Source organism: Cervus canadensis, chromosome 1 (assembly GCF_019320065.1).
Source record: "Cervus canadensis isolate Bull #8, Minnesota chromosome 1, ASM1932006v1, whole genome shotgun sequence".
In the NCBI taxonomy this organism is placed as follows: Eukaryota; Metazoa; Chordata; class Mammalia; order Artiodactyla; family Cervidae; genus Cervus; species Cervus canadensis.
In genome coordinates, this window is record NC_057386.1 from 15485267 (window position 1) to 15508040 (window position 22774).

Here is a 22774-nt window from a genome sequence, read left to right on the forward strand (position 1 = left end):
TATATTCTGGAATGTCGGCATAATTCACTGGCAAGGGTACTGGTGAGCTCAGGTCCAAGTTCACTGGTTCATCATTCGTCCCAACCAGCATCTACTGAGTGGTCTGCACCTGCCGAAGCTCGACAGGCTCCAGATGCACTTTATCACCACCCCCTGCACCCAGGCTGCCCTACCACCCTTGTAAGTAGGTAGCAGTTGTCAGATTATCCTCATGGCTTTCCACTTGAGGAAACAGACCTGGGAAGCTTAAGCAGCATGTTGTTAAACTCCAGGAAGCCTCAAACCCAGGCCTGCTGACCCCAAATCCCCCCACGCTCACCTCCCCACCACACTCGCTAACACACCACACCAGCGAAACCCCACAGTGGCCGAGGTGTGGAGAGGGGCTCCTAGCCTCCGGCTCAGTTTCCCTCTGGAGTCCTTTCCCAATCTCTAGCTGTGTGATAGGAGCGCTGGGTTCTCCTGGTGAGCTGCACCCATCAGTAACTGCAAAGAAGCCTGCCAAGAATCCACGCGCTTATTATCAGGAACCATGCTGCAGGGTCGGAGGGAGCAGTGGGTGAGCCCCAGGAAGGCACAGCGGTGGAGATCGTGCTCCCTCAACCTTCCTCCCTCCAGGCTCCCTCTGCCTCCCCCACCCCCCCTCCCCCGGCCCCAAGGATGATCTGGGAACTAGTATTTGTGGGAACTAGTATTTGCGGAAACTAGTATTTGTGGAAACTGCCGACGCGCAGACTCCTGGTGACGAGACCTTGTTTTCCTTTTAGTCTCCTGGAGGAGGATTCCGAGGAGGAGGGAGACTTGTGTCGCATCTGTCAGATAGCCGGGGGTTCCCTCACCAACCCTCTCCTGGAGCCATGCGGCTGTGTGGGAAGCCTGCAGTTTGTTCATCAGGAGTGCCTGAAAAAATGGCTGAAAGTGAAAATAACATCAGGTAGGTGGGGAAGGCGCAAGGACACACGTGCCGCAATATGTAATTAACATGAGGCACCGCCGTGTGGGACCCGCGAGCCCCGACAACAGGGAAAAGGGGGGGCACCGTCCCAGGGCTCTTGCTGGCAGGCCCATGACGGACAGGATCAGGACTAAATGCTACTTTCAAATTATGGGAGGAAAAGAAGTTGGTTTTGGTTTTAGGTTTTTGTTTTTTTTCAAGGCTCCGGGATGAATCCTGGAATGTTCTTAAATTCTACTCCTGTCTGAGGCCTGAGCAGAGATGCTAAGATTGTCTCATAGGAAGGAGGGAACTACAAATGGGCCCATGGTTGGGGCTCAGCAAGCACCCAGCAGTCAGGACAGCTGGTAGACCCCCAGCAAGAAGACCTTCCTTTCACTTGTGAGAGAGAGTGGGAGGTGTGGAGAGGTTTGACACCCAGAAACTGAGCCAAGATGCGTTTCTGGAACAGGGGCAGGAAAAGCTTACCAATCTAATTTTTCTAGCCCCACATTAGATAAAGACATTCCCATTGTGCTCATTTCGGTAGCTCTGTCTTTACAGAGCATGTAACTGGGTGTGAAGTCCCCGTTCTCAACCCCTGGGGAGGTTATAACCTAAATATAGCCACGTCAGTAGGTCAGCTGTAGTTTTCTTGGCAGAGAACAAGAAGTTTCTTTAAAATATTTATGAACAAGAGCAACTTGAACAACAACAAAAAAAAGGACACCAATGCAAAGAAGCATTTACTTTAAAAAGACCTGCTATGTCTTTCAGAGTCCCCATCTCTGCAAACGTTTTACCCCAGAGCCAGAGGCTGTTTCTCTCCTCCATGCTCTCCTCCTTGCTTGTCATTGTGCTAGACGACCCAGGAGACCTAGAACTTGACCCTGTCCCCATGGGTTGTGGCCAGGCCCCCTCACCAAGCACAGCACACCATTTAATCAGGGAATGAACACTCGGGATGAACTGGTTAACTCTTCTCTCCCCGAGGCCCTTTCTCCACATCTGCAGAATAGTAGCGACTGCAGCCCAAGTTGCTTAAATGCATCTTTGCACAGTGAGCAGAGAACCTAGCCCTTCAGAGAGCAAAGAACAAGTGGATCTCAGCAGCTAATGACCCTGCCGTGCGATGCTTTATCTTGCTAGAAATTTGGGCCAATTAAACATCTAGCACAGAAAAAAATTACTCATGAGATGTGTGATGAAAGTGCTGCTAAATGCTTATAAATGCCAATTCTGGCCTGGGTGTGCTAGGCAGGATTAGACTGGAGGACACATGGGACGATCCATAGCCTTAAGTATTACAGAATGCTGCTTAAAAAAAAAAAAAAAAGAAATCAAGTCAACAAAATGCAGATGAGGGATCAGTGTTCATCCTTGTCTTTTGAAATTCTCTATTATTTACTACCTCTTTGTATCCCCACTGGGGAAAAGTAGAACTGGGTTATAAAACTGTACAAACCCCATCTTTACCAAATAAATTCAAGTAACTGATTAGTCTTCTGTATTCTTTTTTTTTTTTTTGGCCATGCCTGGTGGCCTGTGGGACCTTAATTCCCCAACCAGGGATCAAACCTGGGCCCTCTGCATTGGAAGCATAGAGTCCTAACCACTGGACCACCAGGGAATTCCCAGTTCTCTGTTTTCTAAAGCATTAAACAAACACTGGTACATCATTAACCAAAATGCACCATCATTAACCAAAATACACACCAGGGGGAAAGGACATATGGCATCACGTTTGCTTAGACATAACAACCATAGATCTGCATCTTCCACTTTGCACTGAGGTATAGGATAAAGGGGGGAAAATGTGCTAATCTAGAATTCACATTAAAAAACAAAACTAAACAGGAGGACTTCCCTGGTGGTCCAGTGGATAAGACTCTGTACTCCCAATGCAAGGGGGCCCAGGTTCAATCCCTGGTCAGGGAACTAGACCCCATATGCCACAACTAAGAGTTCTCATGCCACAACTAAAGGTCCCACGTGCCACAACTAAGACCTGGCATAGTCAAATAAATAAATATATTAAAAAAACCAAACCAAACAAAAAATCAACAGCAACGAACCAGGAACAAAGGGAACCTCCTCCTGTTCCTTTTCCCAAATGAGGCTGAGCCCAGGCTCAAGTGTTCACCCCAGATATTGCTATACCACAGCCCACGCATGGGCCTGGGGTCCCTCACTTTTCTCAATCGGGGAGTTACATGGGCAGAAGTAAAGGCAGATTTTTAAGCCATAGATCAAGGATAGCTTCTGCCATCAATTTGGTCCTTACTAATTTATTTGCTTGGACTTGCATTAGATCTACCAGGAAAAACATCAATAACATAGACCCAATGTTCACTCTTCTGGCAAACACTTGTGTTACAGACTCTCAGCCTCCATGTAGTAATTCCAATTTTATGAACCAATGTGTTTATATTTAAACAGACAGCAAGACCTGTTATTTAAAAGTCACGGGAATTTCACTCATGGGAAGCTTGCGTAATAGTGAAAACAATGACAAAGGAAATTTCAGATCTCAGGTTCAAGGTCATTTTCTACAGAAGATGACCCACTTTAAAAAGAAGGTCACGGAAACTCAGAATTCCTAACACATACAAATTCACTCTCAAAATGTCAACACCAAGAGAGTTACATGTAACAAGATTCTTTCATTTTAAGGAGCAGATCTTGGTGCTGTAAAGACCTGTGAGATGTGTAAGCAAAGCCTACTGGTCAACCTGGATGATTTCAACGTGACAGAGTTCTACCAAAAGCACCAGCAGTCCCGGGTAAGAGAACCTCCTACATGCCGGGTCCACAGGCTAGAGCTGGGTGGAGGAATAAGGCAGGAAGGAGCTCTCTCTGATACAAGGACTAGTAGTGGAGGTGGGGTGCGGAGGTCCTGTGCAAGGCTCCTAATTCATCTCACTTCTCTAAGAAAGTCTGTTCCCAAATTGGACCAGAGGATTAGAAGACAGTCCCACTGCTGAGGTCCCACTACTGACAGGGACAAAGTAGGAAGCTGCAGTAGCTGAGCAGACACACAGAAATAGGAAAAGTCTGGCAAGCTCCACACCCAAATTTGCTGAAACAATTGAAGTTGAGTAGGCACAAGAGAAAAAAAAATCAGGGTCTTGGAGAAATAGTCCCCAATTTATATATCAAGGAATCTTGGGGGGTAATGAGGAACTGCTTTGCTCAGGGTTTAAAAACATGTGAGCACCTACTTTGTCCTTTTTTTTTTTTTTTTTTTTTTTTAGCTGCACCCTGTGTCCTGGGCAGTGAAAGCAATCAGTTCTAAGCACTGGACCACCAGGGAATTTCCCTACTGTTTAATTAAAAAAAAAAAAACACCTCTTGAATTAACTCTCCTGGGGCATTGGATTGCAATTCTAATACTGTGAAAGAGTTAACTTTAGGTGGGAAGGTGATTTATGCCTGGAATAATAGTTCATTGCCCAAGTCTCAGGCAAATGGTTTTCTGTTTAGAGCTATGCTGCTCAACATGGAAGCCACAAGCCACTGACTAGGTCAAACAAGTGGTTATTTCCAGTCCAGGTGTGCTGTGTTACACACCAAATTTCAAAGGCTCAGTCCAAAACTAAGAGTCAATTATCACATAAATAATTTTACGTTATAGTTTAAAAAAAGTAAAGTTAGTCGCTCATTTGTGTCTCACTCTGCAACACCATAGACTGTAGCGCGCCAGGCTCCTCTGTCCATGGGATTATCCAGGCAAGAATGCTGGAATAGGTTGCCCTTCCCTTCCCCAGGGGATCTTTCCAACCCAGGGATCAAACCCAGGTCTCCTGAATTTCAGGTAGATTCTTTACCACCTGAGCCACCAGGAAAGCCCATATTATAGTTGAAATGATATTTAAAACATATCAGATCAAATAAAGTAAAATTATTAAAATTATTAATAATTTCACCAGTTTCTTTCTATACTTCTTTATTGTGGCTCCTAGAAATTTTCAGGTTACATGTGTTGTTTGCATTGGTGACTCACATTGTATCTCTGTTGGGTAGTGCTGATCTGGACGATGCCTAGCAAATAAGCAGTCAATAGATATTTATCTCAAATGAAAATAGGCCATCGTTACCATTATAATTCAAGACTGACCTCCCTCATCATGCAATTAGGAAAAAAAATGATTAATAACCACCACTGTAAATGACATAATTTAAAAACCATAAAATCATTGTTAGCAACTGAAATGTCACTCTTCAGAGGAGTCACTCTGGCTTTCAGATCATTGGCCTGTCAATGTGTGCGTGCCAAGTCACTTCAGTTGTGTCTGATTCTCTCAGACCCTATGGACCATAGCCCACCAGACTCCTCTGTCCATAGGATTCTCCAGGCAGGAATACTGGAGTGGGTTGCCATGCCCTCCTCCAGATCTTCCTGACCCAGGAATTGAACCTGATAACCCGCGTCTCCTGGACTGCAGGCAGATTCTTTACCACTGAGCCACCAGGGAAGCCCTAGCCTATATCCAGACCTTTTCTGTGCATAAAGTACAACAGAGTCAAATTGGTTCCCCTGAGTTTGGGCAGTCCTATAGTCACCTTTTTAAATCCTGGGTTATGGCTCCAGGAGAGAGTCACCACCAGCCTGTGGGTAGGGGAAAGCTTCCATGGCCACCCCACTGCCCCACAGAGAGGGAACTGGGGGATAATTACCCCAGCCTCTCTCCTCCTGCCCTCTGGTCTCCTCTCAGGGCCTCCCATTGGCTGAACACAATGGGGAGCCAGAGGACAAGGGGGCCAAGTAAATGCAATCCATAGAGATCAGCCTCTCGGCCGCAGAGCAGGGTAGAAAATGGAGCTGGAGGGGAAGATGGAAAATATCCAGCACACTAATTACATGACATGGAAGCAGAAAAGAGTTTAAATTAGTTTCGAGGAGAACTTGACAGGCCATCAAAGCCTTTTAAAAATGCCCTTCATTATAATCACAGGGAGAAACTAGATTGACAGACCCACCCTGGTGGGAGAACAAAGGTCCCAAGAACCAATGTGCAATATTTATCTGCGGATGGAAAGCAGCTGAGGGCTCACACTTTTATGGCAGTTCCAACTGTTCCGATGGCTGGTGGTGAATTTAATAGTGTCTGTTTGCTAACAGTCCGAGTTAAACTGGAGGCACTAGGGAAATGTGACTTCCACAAGTTCAGAAACTCTCCATGGATGAAGATGGGAGTAACTGTGGTCTAGCACAAAGATAGTGAGGAGGGACTTCCCTGGTGGTCCAGTAGCTAAGACTCGGTGCCCTCAATACAGGGAATCCCAGCTTCGATCCCTGGTCAGGGAACTAGATCTCACACGCTTCAGTGAAGATCAGAGATCCCATGTGCCCCAACTAAGACCCAGCACAGCCAAGAAAAGACCAGAGAGGAAAAAGAGTGAGCCCTCCACACACAGGCTTTTGAGGACAACGCCCTCTAAGATACCTCACTTAGCATCTGACCACAGACTGTGGACTTGCCCAGTAGGTACCCAGCCAGCACTGTCAATATTCCTTGAGGGGCTTGGATTAGTGTGTGTTTCCCTGGTTTGGTTCAATGCAGCTGAGTAGGGCCAGCAGGAATGCTAACTGTGGCCTCTAACAGGGCACTGAAATCCAATTATCCCTCCTTTTTTTGGACACTGGGTGGTCCCCATAGGGTCCACCAGAGCTTGTTACCAGGCTCCAGGTGGCTAGATTAGGAACTCCTATAGGCTGTCTGGGGAGTGGCCCCAATGAAGCTAAATCAGCTGGTGGGGGTGGAGGGGAGACCAGGACCTGACCTAAGCACCTTGGGCTGTGGGCATCAGGTGGTCCATTTATTGGCCTGCTGGGGCTGGCATCAACTTGCTCCCACACTTACTCAAAGAAGCCTGAAAATGAAGCCCAGCAGGCATTCCACACCCACTGCCCACCTCCCTGCAGTGTTGCCCATGAAGCAACTCCACACGCTCTTGAACCTGGAGGTGGGACTTATGATTGATTGATGGGTTGGTTGATTGGGTTTCTGAGCGGAAGGAAGAGCTCCTTGATGGCAACAGGTAGAGCTCCGAGGAACAGTCCAGGTTCCAAAATGGACCAGGAGAAAAGAAGTTTAAGAAAAGTGGAGGTCAAAGATTGTACACTCAAATGCCATAGAGACCAGGCAGGTTAACAGCTGCTCAGAATCTCCCGAGGGCCATCCACTGGGAGTGGTGGCGACTGTGGCAAGGCAGTGAATACTCCCCCCAGCGGAAGGTGGTCACATCCTTCCTTCCTTCCTTCCCTCCTTCCTTTCAACCAGAGCACATCCACAGGCCAGCTTCTGCTTACTGGCTACCAACTGTTGATCCTTAGCTGAGAGCAGGGGCTCTCAAAGATGGGCGGTTGCCAAACCAGGGCCCACATCATCATCTGAGGATTTGTTAGACATGCACATTCTTGGGCCCCACCCAAACCCACCGAATCAGCATCTGGAAAAAAAGGGGTGTCCAGTAACTGCATTTAAAAGACCCTCTCAGTAATTCTGACATGTGTTAAAGTTGGGACCACTAGAGTCAAAAGTCATCACTAACCCCAAATTATACACTTTCCCCCTCATTCTTTGATCCATGCATGTATTTATTGAGCAATCATATCCCAGGCATGAGCCGGGCACTAGGAGCAGAGGGGCAGGCAAGGCACATGTGGTCCTTGCCCCGAATCCTAGTTTTAGCTCTTGTCTGTTGCAGGATGTTTTCTGTTTTGCGAAATACCTTGTCCGCTCGTATTAACTCATTTTGTCATGACGCCTTGAGGAAACGAGGCAGTGCAGAGGCTACAATTCTCCCCATTGATAAATGGAGTCCCCTTGCCCATGCACAGTTAAAAGTCTTTGCCCAACGTCACAGGGCATGGTGGTCCCAGGCTGCCCATTCTGGGGTCCCAGGCTCCCTGTGTGATGGAGTAGTGCCCCTGCCATCCTGGCCCCTGCCACACAGGAGGGGCTCAGCGGGCCTCTGGCTCTCATTGCTTGGAAGCACAGGCCTGACCGTGCTCCCTCTCGGCCATGGACGGATGTCCCTGGACACACACAGCCACCTAATCCCCCTCACACCTGGGAGCATCCTTGGAACATATTTGACGACTTGCTAGAACTCCTAGCCAGGCTGTCTTTCTTCGAGCAGATTACATTGAGAATTTCCATCCATGACAAATCTCTCTGCCGAAATGGATGTGAACAAAATAAAAGGGCAGGAGAAAAGGAAGAAAAACATCTGGTAGGTGGGCTGAGTGCCCCCCTGAGCTCCTGCCCACTGCTTCACGTGCCTCCCCACCCCCATCTCTGCTGTTGCACGTGGCCAGCAAAGTGTGATGCACATGGGCCAAGGAGGGTCAGGTTGGGAGCAACTCCAATAAATAATGCTCCAAAAATTAGCTCATCCTGCTCTTACCGACCAAACATGACGGATGGAACTCTCTGATAACAAACGCCTCCCACTTGTGGCTTAGGGTAAAAAGGATGACTCCAAGCTGACTATGAAATGCCTGCCCCGATTGGCCCGCCCGGCCCCTTTTGTCCAGCATCACAGGCTCGGCAAAGGGCACACACAATGGAGCTGGGCCAGCGAGATTTATGGCACCGAGTGACAGGTTCCCTCCCACAGACCAGAGCAGAGACACAATCTGCTGGAAGTGACTTTTCAAATGATCTGCAGAAAACATTAGTGGATATTTTCCCATCTGCATGCCTCCGGGTCTTATGGAGTCATAAAAAGTAAATGATTTCCCTGCACGCTTTGACAAACCTGATAGTTCCGAGCCATTTTCTAGCTGATTGATTTGCCATTATGCATCGGAGTGTCTGGGAGCAGAAAGGCTTCCTGGTGAAGCAGGCACTCAGGAGAGAGCCATCGACAGCTCACGGGAGACCCCCCACCTGGAAAAGTCAATGAGGGACAAGGCTTGGTCTGTGTGGTGGGTAGTCCGGGAAGGCTTCCCAGAGGCGGTGGCTCCTGAGACAGATGGCAAAGGAAGCACCGACTCCTGGGGAAGGTGGGAGGAGGCCTTTCACACAGAAAAAGGAGAAACGCGCCATCTCCTCTCTGCCTGTTCTAGGCCAAGGTCAGAAGAGAAAGGCTAAAAATAGGCTACCCGCTAAGGACTGTTGGCTGGAGTCTTTGAAGGCAGGTCTGTAGGGCGGTGGAGGGGGCTCAAGCAGTGACCTTGAGGCCGGTGGTCACCAAGATTCAGAGCTGGCCCCGATGCAGAAGGGAAAAGCACAAGGATCTTTGCTCAGCTTGAGCACCTTCTCTGGCAGCCGGTCGATCCTGGAAGGGGTGTGCTCTCTGCCGGCTTCCTGTGCTGCCCTCCACGGGATGGGAACAGGACGCCAGGCCTGTGAAGCCCCTTGGGCCTCCCGGGGGAAGGAAGGAGGAGGCGCTGAGATGCTACTGTGTCAAGGCCGAGCTTCAGTCCTCCTGGGAAAGCAGTCACGGTTTCGACCTTTCCCAAGGGTGATGTCAAGGGCCGTGCCCTCTGCCGGGGCTTCTAGTCCCCTGGGGTTTCCTAAGCATCGTCTGGCCCATCCCCGATCCTCCCACCCTGGAGATCTGACCCGAGGACAGATGGGGAAATAAAGCGGCAGACGGGGAGGAGTCATCACAAATCCGAGAATTTATTGAAGGTTGAGGCAGGTCCACGGGGCGAGGCTCTGCAAGACAGACCGCCAAAGGAGCCAAGGACAGAGGTGCCATGGTCAGTCGGATGGTCAGATCTTCCCTAGAGGAACCTCCCCGTGTTGTCAGCACCAGTGAGAAAAATACACCACCACCCACCCACCGAGAAAAAGCAAAGACATTAGCCAGTGCACGACGCGGCATACACAGCAAAGATGAAGGCTTAGGACTCAGGGAGGAATGCCTGGAACAGATGAGTTTCATCAGGAAGATTTCTGCAAGGAGGCAACCTTGTGACGGCTATAAAGAAAGACATGGACACAGCCTTGGAAAGGTGGAAAGTGGCAGAGGAGGTTTCACAGCAGAGACACAAAGGGACTTCCCTGGTGGTGCGGAGCCTGGGACCCCATGCTCCCAGTGCAGGGGGTCCGGCTCCGATCTCTGCTCAGGGAACGAGATCCCACCTCCTGCAACTAAGAGTTTGCATGCTGCAGCTAAAGATCCCACATGCCCTAACTAAAGATCAAAGATTCCGAGTGCTGCAACGGAGACCCTGCGCAACTAAATAAAGATTTTCAAAAGAAACAGACGCACAAAAACAAGCTGACAGACCACGTGAGAAAGAGCACGCGCAGAAGCCGTGAGGTTCACGCGCCATCCGAGGCCCGGCCAGGCACATGCTCTCTGGGGCTTAGATGACAACAGGACAGCTGGGGAGGGTGGGGAATCAGGGAGCCCCTAGGTGCGACCATCACTAAGCCCAGTTGTGAAAGGAGAAACTTAGAGAACTAAGGCCTGAGGCCCTTTCCCTGAGCAAATGAGGGAAGTAGGAACATCAAATGTTCCCGCCATGGCACTTGGGTCCCAGATTCTCCAACAGACCCATCCGCTTTCCTGAGACACACAGCCTCATCCTGTTGACTCCTCTTGGCGCCCAGCAGCTACACGTGTATACGTAACATGACATCCAATTGCCTCTGTTCTGCCTAATATGGTCCCACCTTACCATCTCCCCAGCCCATGCCAAGATTTTTAAAAAATTCAAAGCCAACACCCTCCCCGTATACTCCAGCTATATTGATGAGTAGAGAATTTTGCCCAACACACACTCTGCCCCCTCATGTGTGTGCTGCCAGTCAGCGCCTCTGTCTGAAAGGCCCTGAATGCCCCCCAGAGCCACCTACCAAAGTCCGTCCCATCCTTTTAGGACCATCAGAGACACTGTCTTCCAGGTCATATGCCACCAGCCTCTTTCTTCCCCTTCACGACTCCTCTGTGGCCCCTGACACATCCCGCTGGTACTGGAGCCGTCTATGAATGAGGCACACTCTCTCCCACATCACAGAATGGGGTCCCAGCAGGGAGCGGAGACCTTTGGGCCTGTGTTCTCCTGACACTCAGCTCAAGGCTATGGCAGGTAACTACTCAGTAAGTGTCCACAGCCCAGGACCAGGCCAGGAGCTTCTTCAGGCATCCTCCACTAGGCAGTCAAGGATTCCAGGATGGCTATCCTGCCTCCACCCTGGGTCCCCTTTTGCTCTGTTCTCCGGTCCCCCTCTGGAGCAGGCCTTGCCTTGGGGCTTGGGCTCCCGTTCCTATTTCTTGTCCCCTCTTGGCCTAGTATCCTCCACCCTGTGATTGAGACCATGAATATTTTATAGATGAACTTAAAGGCTTTCTTGTCCACCTTAGGTACAAAATGAGCTGATGAATTCAGGCTTGTACCTGGTGCTGCTGCTTCATCTCTATGAACAGAGGTTTGCAGAACTCATGAGACTCAACCACAACCGGGTCACTAGAGAGAGGGTGAGTGGGGCCCTGCCTGGACCGTCAGCAGCAGCGTCCCTGACCTTGTGTGTGCTTTAGTAGATGTGTATCTGTGTTTAGCAGGTGGGATGAGGCACTGTATCATTGGCACCAAGACTCATGGCTGCCAGGTATAGGCACAGTGGCCCTCTGGCTGAAAAGTGACCATCAAGTGTGAGTGTTAGTTGCTCAGTCGTGTCTGACTGTTTGCAACCCCAGGGACTGTAGCCCACCAGGCTCCTCTGTCTATGGGATTCTCCAGGCAAAAATACCAGCATGAATAGCCATTCCCTTCTCCAGGGGATCTTCCTGACCCAGGGATTGAACCTGGGTCCCTTGCATTGCAGGCAGATTCTTTACCGTCTGAGCCACCAGGTCACATAATTGTTTCCTATTAAATATGAGTGGTAATTAAATGGTCATTAATGGTTATATAAGCAAGTGGGTCTCTACGGATATTTGGCCCCCAAAATAGAGGCCAGCAAGGCTGCGGGGACTGGGTGTGCGTTACGTGTGGATGTCCACTGCCCAAGCAAGGAGGGTCCATGAGAAACAGGAACCTTCCCTGCCCCCAGCCAAGGGGGCTGTTTATTTTGCTTTGGCTCCCAGGGTGTGTTATCCCAGCGTCTGTGTGTGTGTATTGCCAAGAAACAAAGGTGCTGATGGGGTCCCATCTGTCATTAGAGAAGTGACAGCGTATTTACCAGGAATGATCATCTGTGGCTGCCCTTCCTTTAATAAAAGAACCAGGGCCCTCTAGGAGACTGCGTGGTGTGGGGCGAGAAGCCTAGATCCACCACTCAGATCAAAATGCCGGAGAGCAGGGAAACCTCTGAAATGTACAAATACCCTTGGCTGTTATCAAGTCAGAACCCTGAGCCCCAAGAGACTGCCCTCCTGGTTAAATGCCCCCCGGTGGCCGGGCCAGGGAAGAGCACTGCAGGACAGGGGCACCTTCCTTACCTGAAGGCCATGCCAGGCACTGACATGCTTTTAGTGTTTGGGGTTCCCAGGACACCCCCTGAGGCTTGAAATTTGACCTTCTGCTCACTGCAGAAGGTCACCACAGATTCAGAAGGGACTGAATTCACAGGTTCACAGAGTTCACAGGTTCAGAAGGGACATCCCTGGTGGTCCAGTGGTTAAGACTCCATGCTTCCAATGCAGGGGATACAGGTTTGATCCCCGGTCAAGGAACTAAGATCCCACATACAGCTCCACATGCCAAAAAAAAAAAAAAAAAGGTCACCACTGGAAAGCAAGCCAGTGTCGCAGTGGACAAGCCGCCAGTGGAACCGTGAGGCAGTTTTAGTGATGCTCTGTGACATGTCCCACGTACCTCTTTGTCTTCACCATCTTGGCTCTCCATGTCTGTCTTTACTCTTCCACCTCAAGTGGACAAGAGGCACCTGCCAGCACCAGTCACTGTCTGGAGTTGAAACTGCTCGACTCCAAGTGCTTCCTACACAGCCCCAGTCCCTGCACCACTGGAGGCCGTGGCAATCCATTTGGAGCCATCCCTGCTAGAAATGGGCTTCTGTGGTGGCTCCATGGCAGAGAATCCACCTGCCAATGCAGGAGACATGGGTTTGATCCCTGGGTTGGAAAGATCCCCTAGGAGGAGGAAATGGCAATCCACTCTAGTATTCTTGCCTGGGAAATCTCATGGACAGAGGAGCGTGGTGGGCTACAGTCCATGGGGTTGCAGAGTCAGGCATGACTGAGCACACATGCACGCCACTAGAAATGTTGGGTTCAAACCATTAGTCATAAGAATTTGAGATCTGTCTCTATATCTTTCTGGCTTCCATTCTCCCCTTAGACCCTGAGCTCTCAATTAAGACAACAGGCTGGGTCTTCGCCAAGATATCTCCTCAGGCATCTCACCCTCTCTCTGACCCAGGCCTGTCCTTCCTTTCACTCTTCCGTAGTTTTAATAGTGACATAAATTCCTTAGAGAAATACACATTTTTTTTAAGTGTAGCAGGAAGCAGGAAATGATCCTTTGTTAACATTTCTATAACCTTATTTTCACAATTCCACATCTTTTTAATGAACTTTTTATTGCACATTGAACTTCAAAGCACCCAGGGTTTAGTATAGGTTACAGATGGCCACACCATCAACTAACAAAGGCAAGAGACATTAGCCTCTGGGACTGTAATGCGCACACGAGAAGGCAACAGATAGTGCAACCCATTTGATGAAAAACCCACACCCTTAAAGCTTTGACTCTAGAGAACGTTCTGGTAAAACTATCCCAGAGAAGGAGCAGGTGATGCGGGGAGCAAGCCGGGAGCCAGCAGGGAAGGAAGCAGGAAGGACAAGGCAACACTTCTCTCGTCACAAGCTTACTTGTAATTTGAGATTCCCCCGAAATATTGGGTGGGCCAAAAAGTTCACTCAAGTTTTTGTACCATCTTGCAGAAAGACCCGGACAAACTTTTTGGCCAGCCCAGTAGCTCTCACCCATATAAACCACCAAGCAGTAACCAGTACTAAGAACCAGTTAAGAGGTACCCGAATGGAAGTAGGAAAACAGGTGTCTGAATGTGCTCAGTTGCTCAGTCATGTCTGACTCTTTGTGACCCCATGGACTGTAGCCTGCCAGGCTCCTCTGTCCATGAGATTCTCCAGGCAAGAATACTGGAGTGGGTTTGCCGTAACAAGTGTCTTTTGTCAGATTGAGTCTCTTCTGGATTTGAGTCTCAGTATTTTCTTGCAGAAGATTCTAAGGGTGACGTTTAGCAAGAGAGAGGCACTATGATGGGAAAGAGTGCCTCCTTCTGTCTTCTTTACTGACCAGAACCTGAAAAGCTGTTCACAACAGGCTCCTGGTTGAGTCTCAATAAGGCACAGTGATGAAGGCCTGTCCATGGTGGTGATTACTCATTCATACCTGCATGTATGCCCGTGTCAGGTACTGAGATGGGGATCTGGGAAAGTGGCTATCAGACATGATGTCCCCTTCTCTGAAGAGTTAACAATCAAGTGGGAAGGTGAGACTCACATATAGGGAAAACCAGGAAATAATCAAAAAGTAGCCCTTGATCAAGAGAACTAACAGATCCAGCGAATTCCCAGAGGCTGTGAAATAAAAAACCCAAGATCTTCCCTGACAGTGGCTTCCTGGGGTTTTCAGTGATCTTATAAACCAATAATTTGGCTCCCCAGTGAGGCTGTGAGCCTTTTTAAGGCACAGTCAAAGCTTCTACATCTGTCCTTTTTCTGAAGCTGGACACACAATCAATCATGTTTGACTGCTGACCAAGTCCCAGGCACTATGGATGCCAGGAGCATTGAGTGGTTACAAACTTGCTGAATTACTGCCAGAAAAGGATGTGGTCTGCTAAGGGTTGCAGGAGTGGGTCAGGGGGAGGATATGGTCATTGGCAAGTTGGAACAAGGAACACTTATCTCTTTTGTACACGTGGTCCTCCAGTGCCTTGAAAATGCCTGGCACATACTAGGTACTCAGTAACCTCCTGATGCTCAAGCAATGAAAAAGTGAACAATACGTGCTTCTTCATGAGGCAAGTATTGAGTTATGTTTTGGAGAAAGTGATAATGTAAATTTATGGAGAGAAAAGGGTATTCCAGGTAAAGGAACACTTTCAAGTTCAAGGTATATTTGAGTACTCAGAGATTTCCTGCATGCCTACCACGTGCTAGGTTCTAAAGTGTACTTGGTCTGCTCAGCCATGTCTAACACTCTGTGACCCTGTGGACTGTAGACCCTCAGGCTCCTCTGTCCATGGGATTTTCCAGGCACGAATACTCAGGTGGGTTGCCATTTCCTCCTCCAGGGGATCTTCCTGACTCAGGGGTTGAACCCGTGTCTCGACCTACATTGCAGGTGGATTCTCTAACCACTGAGCCATCAGTGAAGCCCTTGAGTTCTAAACTAGATCCTGGGAAATATAAAGATGATCAAGACTCACTTCGCCTAAAAGGGATTCAGAGTCTAAAGAGACAGATGGGTAACCAACAGTATCCAAAAAAAAAAAAAAAAAGTGCCTTGTGTTATTTCAGGAGATGGAGCCGGATGTGGAAGAAGGCAGAGTTAAAGGACAGGAGGGGGCCACTGTTCTTGCCCACCCCCCCGCCGCACTTCTTCCATACCTTCTCCAGGACAGACCCTCCAGACAGGAGGGACACAAGCCAACGTTTCAGAGGGCTTTGCTCTGAATCCAGTTAGCTTGTCCTCTTTGCCATCCATCTTCCCACGGCTTTGGGAGCCTGGTGGCAAAGCTGCTTCTTTATTGCTCCTGTCAACTGATCAGCTGAGGAGGTGATGCTGGAGCTGAATCTCAGGCCAGGGCTGGTGGGGAGGGAAGGGCATCCATGCAGAAGGGAACACAAAGCCTCAGGAAGGAAAAGACTTGCGTGTCTGGGAAAGTCAAGGCACTGAGTGTGGCCAGAGTCGGAAGTGAGCAGGATGTGACGGGGTTGGGTGCAGCTCTGGGAGGCTATGGCAGGCTTTCTAGCCTGGGGTTGACAGGTCAGGAGAGCTATGTTTCTGAGAGGGAACAGGAGCGGCCGTGTGGAGGGTGGGCTGAAGGGGGAAGAGCCCAGCTGGGTGGTGGCTGCACTGGGACAGGGTGAGGGGACCCACGTGGGGGGCACTGGAGATGGAGGGCCAGATTTAAGTGGGCACAGAGTGAGGTGTGGGCTGACGGGAGCAGTGACTGTTATGCTCTGCAAAGCCTAGCAGGAAACTGGCCTTTTCTCTCTTCAGCTGTTCACAATGGGAGCATCTCCAGAGAACATGGGGCCCCACCAGCCTCACCTGACCTACTTGGCTCACCCTTTAATCTCATGGGGACACAGGACTGTTCTGCAGGGTGAAGCTAAATGGACATGCCTTCCCTCCACCTTCTCCCTTTCAGCGTCCATGTGGGGCACTCCAGTATTCAGGGACTGCACCCTCCGGGGTTCCCTAACCTGGGCTTCCTCCTGGCTGTGGGTTTCGTCTGTGCCACGCTGTCCATCTCCCCCCCTCAATGAAATGACCCTGTACCCGAAATTGCTTTCCCTGCCTGCCCATGGCAGCTTCCTTACACCTCTCAAGTGCCTAATTTGCCAAACTAGATGAAATAGAAAGAATTCCTCTGTGTGTGTGCACGCTAACAGGCAGAGCGCAGGCGGGACCCCACGCCTTCCACGATGCCCTCCTGGCACAAGTACCCACCTGTCTTCTGCCACAGGTGTGCTACTTTCACACTTCACCTGGAGGGGGAAGGGAGGGCGTTGGAAGTCACTCTGAAATCCCACTGGCCTATCTGTGTGTGAGGCTCCATGGACTTTCCCTAGGCTCTCCCCATTCACACCATTTCTACAAAATGGAAAACCCTTGCCTCAGAAGACCAAATCTACCCAAAATTATGCAAGGCCCAGGCTTGGCCAGTTACTGGGAAAGCTTGCCTACTCACCAAGTTGGCGCCCCCTGGTGGCCATCATTAGATAGCCACCATCTCCGGGCACAGAATCTAGAGGCGGGATGAGGTCGTCCTAGCAGCCTGGGGAACACGGAGGCCGTTGCTAGCGCCGGCGGATGTATAATTTACCAGGTAACTAGCACTGCTCCTCTAGAAGAAATTCCAACCTTCTCCCCTTCCCCCCGGCCTTCTGAGGAGAGGGACCCAGGGGCTACACTGGCCAGGCAGTTGCCCCAGTAACAGTGTCCAGCACCCCTTGTTTTGTTCCCCAGCTTGTCACAAAGGCCCTCCTCCCCCTGGGGGGGAGCCCCTCTGCCCCAGAGCCCACATCCTCGCAGCCTGGCACAATGGCCTCCCACGGAGTAAACAGTGTTTCTCATTGTGGCATAAAATGCCATAAAGTCAGAACAAAGAGGGAGCCCAGAGCCTTGATGGGCCTGCTGCTTCCTGCCGGGCGGAGAATACAACCGATTGTTTAAAACCCAGTGGTGAGGCAAGTGGCCAATTAGCACGGCTTTCACCCCCACTGCCTGGAAATGTGACTCTGGACCGTCCGGATGGGGTTCTGCTGCTCAGATCAATTGCGGAGAAGACGCAGGTCTGTTCACACTGCCAAATTTAGATGCCCCAAACGGGCGAAGGTGACCTGTGCTATCGCTGACGCTGTCTTTAGGAGGCGCCTACGCCCCACAGGTGCTGAATATCAACACTGCCCTTGCACCTCCACGCCTCCTCCTCTGCCCCTTTAAGGTGATGTCAGGGATTCCTAGAATATTCCCGCGGCTAGGGGATTAGACATCTGTTCACAATTGCTTTGGGAAAAAACGGTTCATTTTTCATTGTCTTCTTTCCCATAGTTGTCAAGAAACTACCCACAACCCAGGCCGGAAGAAAATGAAAGTAGGTGTGGGGATCAGTCCTGCCATGTTGAGGGTGTTTGGCAATTTGCTGTCTTTCTGTGGCTGTGTTCAACCTAATCCTATGGAAGGAAGTAATAACCACCCCCTGCCCCCAGAGGCAAAAATAACCCCACAAAGCTGGGGAAACCCTAGCTGCAGCAGTCAGCAAGGCAGTCCAAGTGTGCTGGATGCAGAGGAGATGAGTTTGAACTCAAGCTGAAAGCGAGAGCAAAGGCGGGCAAAGGGAGGATCAGTCTTCCTTGGACATAGGATGACCCGCAGCAGGTTTTTTTTCCCTTTCCCTTTGCTGGGATTCTCCAGCATCGAGCACTTGGGGAAGCCTCTTGGGTTTTCTTTTAAACCCCGGAAGGGCACTGTGCAGCCATTACCTGAAGGGACCACCATCATTCACAAGCTAGTATTGGAGTTACTGGATTTTCTCACTCTTCGGCCCAAGCCAGTGGGCCTGCTGGATTCAGAAGTTGAACAAGGAAAACAAGTATCGGGAAAGGGCCAAAGGGCCAGGCCAGCTGTCTCCAAAGCAGGCTTATGATCCCATAGAAAACCCGACTAAAGAAAACATGCTCAATTAAAGCAGGCAGGCTGGTGGTCAGATGTGGGAAGACCCTTCCCATCAGCTGGGAGGATAAATGTTACAGTGAGCTAAGGAAGGGGGTGCCAGAGGTGACAGTTCCATCCCCAGAGGCTGTTCTGGAGAGAAATGTCACAACGGCCTGCCTTAAAAGGGTTAAAACAGATATTTCCACTCAGGCTTTGCCATCAGAATCACCTGGGGAACTTAGAAAAATATAGATTCCTGGGCCCCTCCCAGAGACACCGATTCAGGCACTGGGGTGGGCGCCTGGTGACCCTGATACAGTGGTCATGGTCATGCTTTGGGGACCCACACCCCGTCCCCCCGCAACCGACCCGCCTGCAGAGGCTGAACCAGCTCAAAGCTCCACAGGGTGGGGCCCAGATGAGGACCCTAGAGCACCCAATCTATTATTCAGGGCACGCAGTCCCAGAACCCGGCAGCTCATTTTCAGAGTGGGGAGGGCTCTACCAGGCTCACCATTCACAAAAGGAACTCGTAGGGTCCCAGTCCCCGGGCGCCACCGCGGGGGTCCAGCCGAGCCGGGTGAGGGCCCAGAGCCCCCTCGAGCCCTCGCAAGGTCCCGGGGCCACTCGGGATGGGCGGCCGGTCCCCCGGCGCCGTCGCCCGGGCCGACCCCGAGCAGCTGCTCCCCCTCGGGCCGCCGGGAAGGGAGGGCAGGCAGCGAGCGGTGAGGGCTAGGAAAGACCTTTGTGTGCGGGCGCATGCACCCTGTCTGCGCCCGGCCTTCGGTGAGAGCCCACGCTCGGTCCTGAAAGGTCCCCCGCGCGTCGGCCAGGAAGGCTCGGCGGCCCGAGGCTCCGGGCAGGCTCTCGGCGCCGCTCCCGGCCGCGCCCCTCCCCGGAGGCGCCCGCGCTCTTCCCGGTTCGGGGAAACCTGCGGCGGCGGGCGCGCCCGGGCGGGTCTGGCTGGGCAGGGGCGACCCCTAGTGCCCAGCGGGGCCCGCTGCCGCCCTGCGGCGGGGGGCGGCCCGGAGCAGGAGGCAGAGCCTCCCTCCACACCCCGGCTTGGGGATGCGGAAGGGGCACCGCGGCTCCTGGTCTGGGGCCCCCGGTTTGGGTGACATCTCTAGAGGACGGGAGAAGAGCGCCCCCGGGGTGGTGCTTAAAACGGAGTCGCCGCGGAGGGAACCCTGCCTCCTGTGTTGCTCCGAGGCAGATGGTCCCCGCCCCCGGCCCCGCGCCACGTCTCTAACCACGTCTCTTCAGGAAGCTGGGACTAGCTGTAGGGTCCACCCCCTCCCGGTAGAGTCCTAATGTGGGGGCCTCAGAGTTCCCCCGCTGGAAACGGGTCTAGGCCCTCTCCGCCTGTCCGAGCCCTGCGCACACCCCAGGCGCTGGCAGGGGCAGCCCCGCGCAGAGGGACCGTCTTGGCACGCTGGTCAGACGCCGCCGGGGCCTGGCTTCCCGCCCGAGCCCTGATCAGGACAAGAGCCAGGGCAGCCCAAGGCGGATCCACACGCCTCGCGCCCTCCCCCTGGGGCCATGGCTTCTCTGGTCCCCGGCAGCCTGGCAGGACTCACCTGACTCACAGCTGTGACCCGCCGCCCTAGCCCCAGGCAGGTAAACAGGGAGGGAAAAGGCAAAACATCAGGGCCCAGCAGGTGACACAAAGATGCCAGCCTGTCTGTGGCTCATGCCAACCTTCTCGCTGGGCACATTGTCCTGGGCGCCTGGGAACCGAGGTAAGGGCTGCTGGGGGGAGGCCCTGGGTGGGCGTGCCTGGGTCTAAGAGACTGTCACACAGCACCCCCCTGACAGCTGCTTCTTGGCTGGCACGAATAATGGTCACCACAGCCCAGTCCAAGTCCAGGGAGGGGAATCATGCCTCCAGCGGCCATCAATACAGGTGTGGACAGGAATGGCCATGAAGGCCTTCAGCCAAGGCTGGGCCAGAGCACATGCCCCCTCCCCCTCCCCCCCCAAATGTACAAGTCAAGGCAACTAGATTTGGGGGAAAGAGGAAGGGGAAAGAAGGTGGGCAGCTCTTGGAGCTGGGGCTGCGTTGTTGTGGAGGAAGAAGCTGATAGGGTCCAGGTAGGGATGGAGGGAGGCGATTACTCTTGTTCCCTTGCCCTTCACCAGTCAGAATGTGCTTCCAAATAAGGAGCGCGCTCACTCCAGCCAATGAGAAAAGAAATATTGAGAATAAGAATCTTTCCCAAGAATAAAGAAAGCACCCCCACCTCACCTCCTCCACTCTGACTCCACTGCTTCTCACTGGCTCTGTGCGCCCCCCGCCCATCCCATGACCCTCTGTGTCCAGCCAATTTGATTCCTGAAAGTCTGCGGGGTCTCTGTTCCTCACACTGTTCCAGGCACTGTAGCATGTATGTGTGGTGTGTGTGTGTCTTGTCACTGGTGCTTGGGCAGGGGCTCGGGGGAGCCGGGCAGGAAGGGCAACGATGCCATCCTCCTCCATGACAGAGCCCGCAGCCTGAGCGTCCTCTTGCTTTCCAGGTTCCGAGCTGGGAGATGGGAGTGACAGCAGCATTTGTGAAGGCAGCAGCCGAGTTGTCTAGCAAGGGAGCTGGCCCTGGAGCTGGCCGGGCAGAAGCCTTCCTCCTGGCCGCCCTTCCTCCGTGCCCACAAGCCTCCCTTCCTCCTCCTCGCCACTGAAACCGAAACCCACGTTCCCAGTTATCTTTTTCACCTTCTGCCACTCTCTTTTTGGGGTCTGGCTCGAGCATCCACAGACAGCAACAGCGATCCGCTCAGTCCCAGGCCTGGGCTTGCTGAGCCCCCACCGGCTACCCAGCTGCTGCCCTTCCACCCAGAAGTCCAAGGGGACCCATTGGCCCTAGTGGGTGGGCCCCATGGCCTGGGGTCCCTCTGCGGAGGGCGCCCCTTCAGGTCTCACTCCACCCTGAGTGGAATCAGTAAACTGACGTTATTCACCCAGCTTTGTCTTGTGCTCATTCCAGTCCCCTTGGACAAAAGCTCAGGGCCTGAAACTCTGAGGAGTGCACCTCCCACACCCCACCCCGCTTCACCTCTCCTTGCCCCCCACCATCACTGCCGCGAGGGATGACACAGCCTGGGCCCCCACGGGGCTGGTCAGGCCCCCACAGGCTGGCCGGCTGCCCCTGTAGGTACCCACGTAGGAGGGTTTGGTACATTTACTCCACACTTCTCTCCTAATTGCACCTTATCACCCAAAGCCCAGATCAAGACTTAGGATGAAAAAAAAGGCAGAGAATTCAGTAAGAAAAGAAGAGGCAGGTGTGTGTCTAAGAGAGAGAGACAAAGCCAAGTCAAAAAATAAAGATGGAGGGAATCAACCACTGATGCCTGCAAAAACATTACAGCAAGTGAAAGAAGCCAGTCACAAAAGACTACATACTGTATGATCCTATTTACATGCAATTTCTAGGAAGGCAAATAGAAACAGCAGCGGCTGCTGGGGGTTGGGGAGGGGAGCGGAGATGGACTGCCCACTAGCTCGAAGGGACTTTGTGGGGTGATGAGGGGCTTCTGAAAGCTGGTCTGTGGTTATGTTCCCACAACTGGATGCATTTACTAAAGCTTATTGAACTGTGCGCTTAACATAGGCGAACTCTGTGGTGTAATTGTAAACTGTGCCTGAACGGACTCTCTAAACAACGGAAGAAGGGACAGAGAAAGGGTAAGAGAGAGGAAAAGGTAAAAGAGGAAGACGTGCTTCTCGAACCGCCTTTAAGACCTGCCCTCCTCAGAACAAGAGTGGCCATTGAAGATGTTGCTGCCAAGGGGTCCCCCAAATAAATTACAGTGTCAGCAGGGTTTAGGAAAAGCTAGATGTCAAAATCTTGTCCCACTCCTCTGATCTGTTCCACAGTTAGGCAAAGTGACTCAAGGACTGCAAACAAGATTCCACCAGGCTGCTTAGATCTGAGAACCAAACAAAGGGACATCTTTAAATGTGCATGGTCCCTAGAAGAGCCACTCAGGTTGAAAATATCTCTGTGATGTACCTAAAATTCCTGTGACCTCAAGTTGCCCCACTCACCAGTGGAGCTCCAAGCCGTGATCATTCTATGAGAGAGTGGGTCTTTATTTTTAACTGAATTGTAAGGTCAACTGAAGATAAAGGATTTGTCCAAGAGCCAATACTGAGAAATATCTAAGGGACAATGCATATTTTAAAACAAGGTTTATAGAGAACTTAGTGGAATTTGAGGTGGCTGGGTAAATATTCTGGCAGGCCAAACGCGCAGTAAGATGTGACAGGGTTTGAGGCAGCTACCTTGAGACCATTACAGGTTTACATCAGCTGGTGTTGGGTTTGGGGAAACTATCTGAAGGATTTACAGACAACAGCAGGAGTGCCTCCTGTGAGGTCTGGGTGGCGAGAGGTGCAACACAACAGACCTGCACCATCAATTCATCGTCACTGCAGCCCAGGGGTCTGCCGATGGGGCTTCTCATGGCCCAAGAAGCCAAAGGACCAAGTCTCATTTATTAAA

At 51.6% G+C, this 22774-nt stretch overlaps 1 protein-coding gene and 2 non-coding genes across 5 annotated transcripts in view; 2 read left to right on the forward strand and 1 right to left on the reverse strand.

Annotated features, from left to right (window-relative positions):
- MARCHF10 (membrane associated ring-CH-type finger 10) overlaps positions 1–21230 on the forward strand; it is a 97169-nt gene extending 75939 nt beyond the window's left edge. The window contains exons 7-11 of one of the 3 annotated variants that reach the window (XM_043465378.1): positions 768–934; positions 3608–3717; positions 11264–11377; positions 17673–17715; positions 20790–21230. In XM_043465378.1, the coding sequence (XP_043321313.1) occupies positions 768–934; positions 3608–3717; positions 11264–11377; positions 17673–17715; positions 20790–20851 (496 nt within the window). In that variant the 3' untranslated portion in view covers positions 20852–21230. Of the gene's footprint in view, positions 1–767; positions 935–3607; positions 3718–11263; positions 11378–17672; positions 17716–19278; positions 20015–20789 lie in introns of those variants that run through there. The other 2 variants (XR_006269004.1, XR_006269005.1) reach the window with 2 other exon arrangements.
- TRNAW-CCA lies at positions 2492–2564 on the reverse strand. The gene has a single exon. It is a non-coding gene; the product is annotated as a tRNA-Trp (tRNA).
- Positions 2799–2872, forward strand: TRNAG-CCC. The gene has a single exon. It is a non-coding gene; the product is annotated as a tRNA-Gly (tRNA).
- Positions 21231–22774: the final 1544 nt, after the last annotated feature.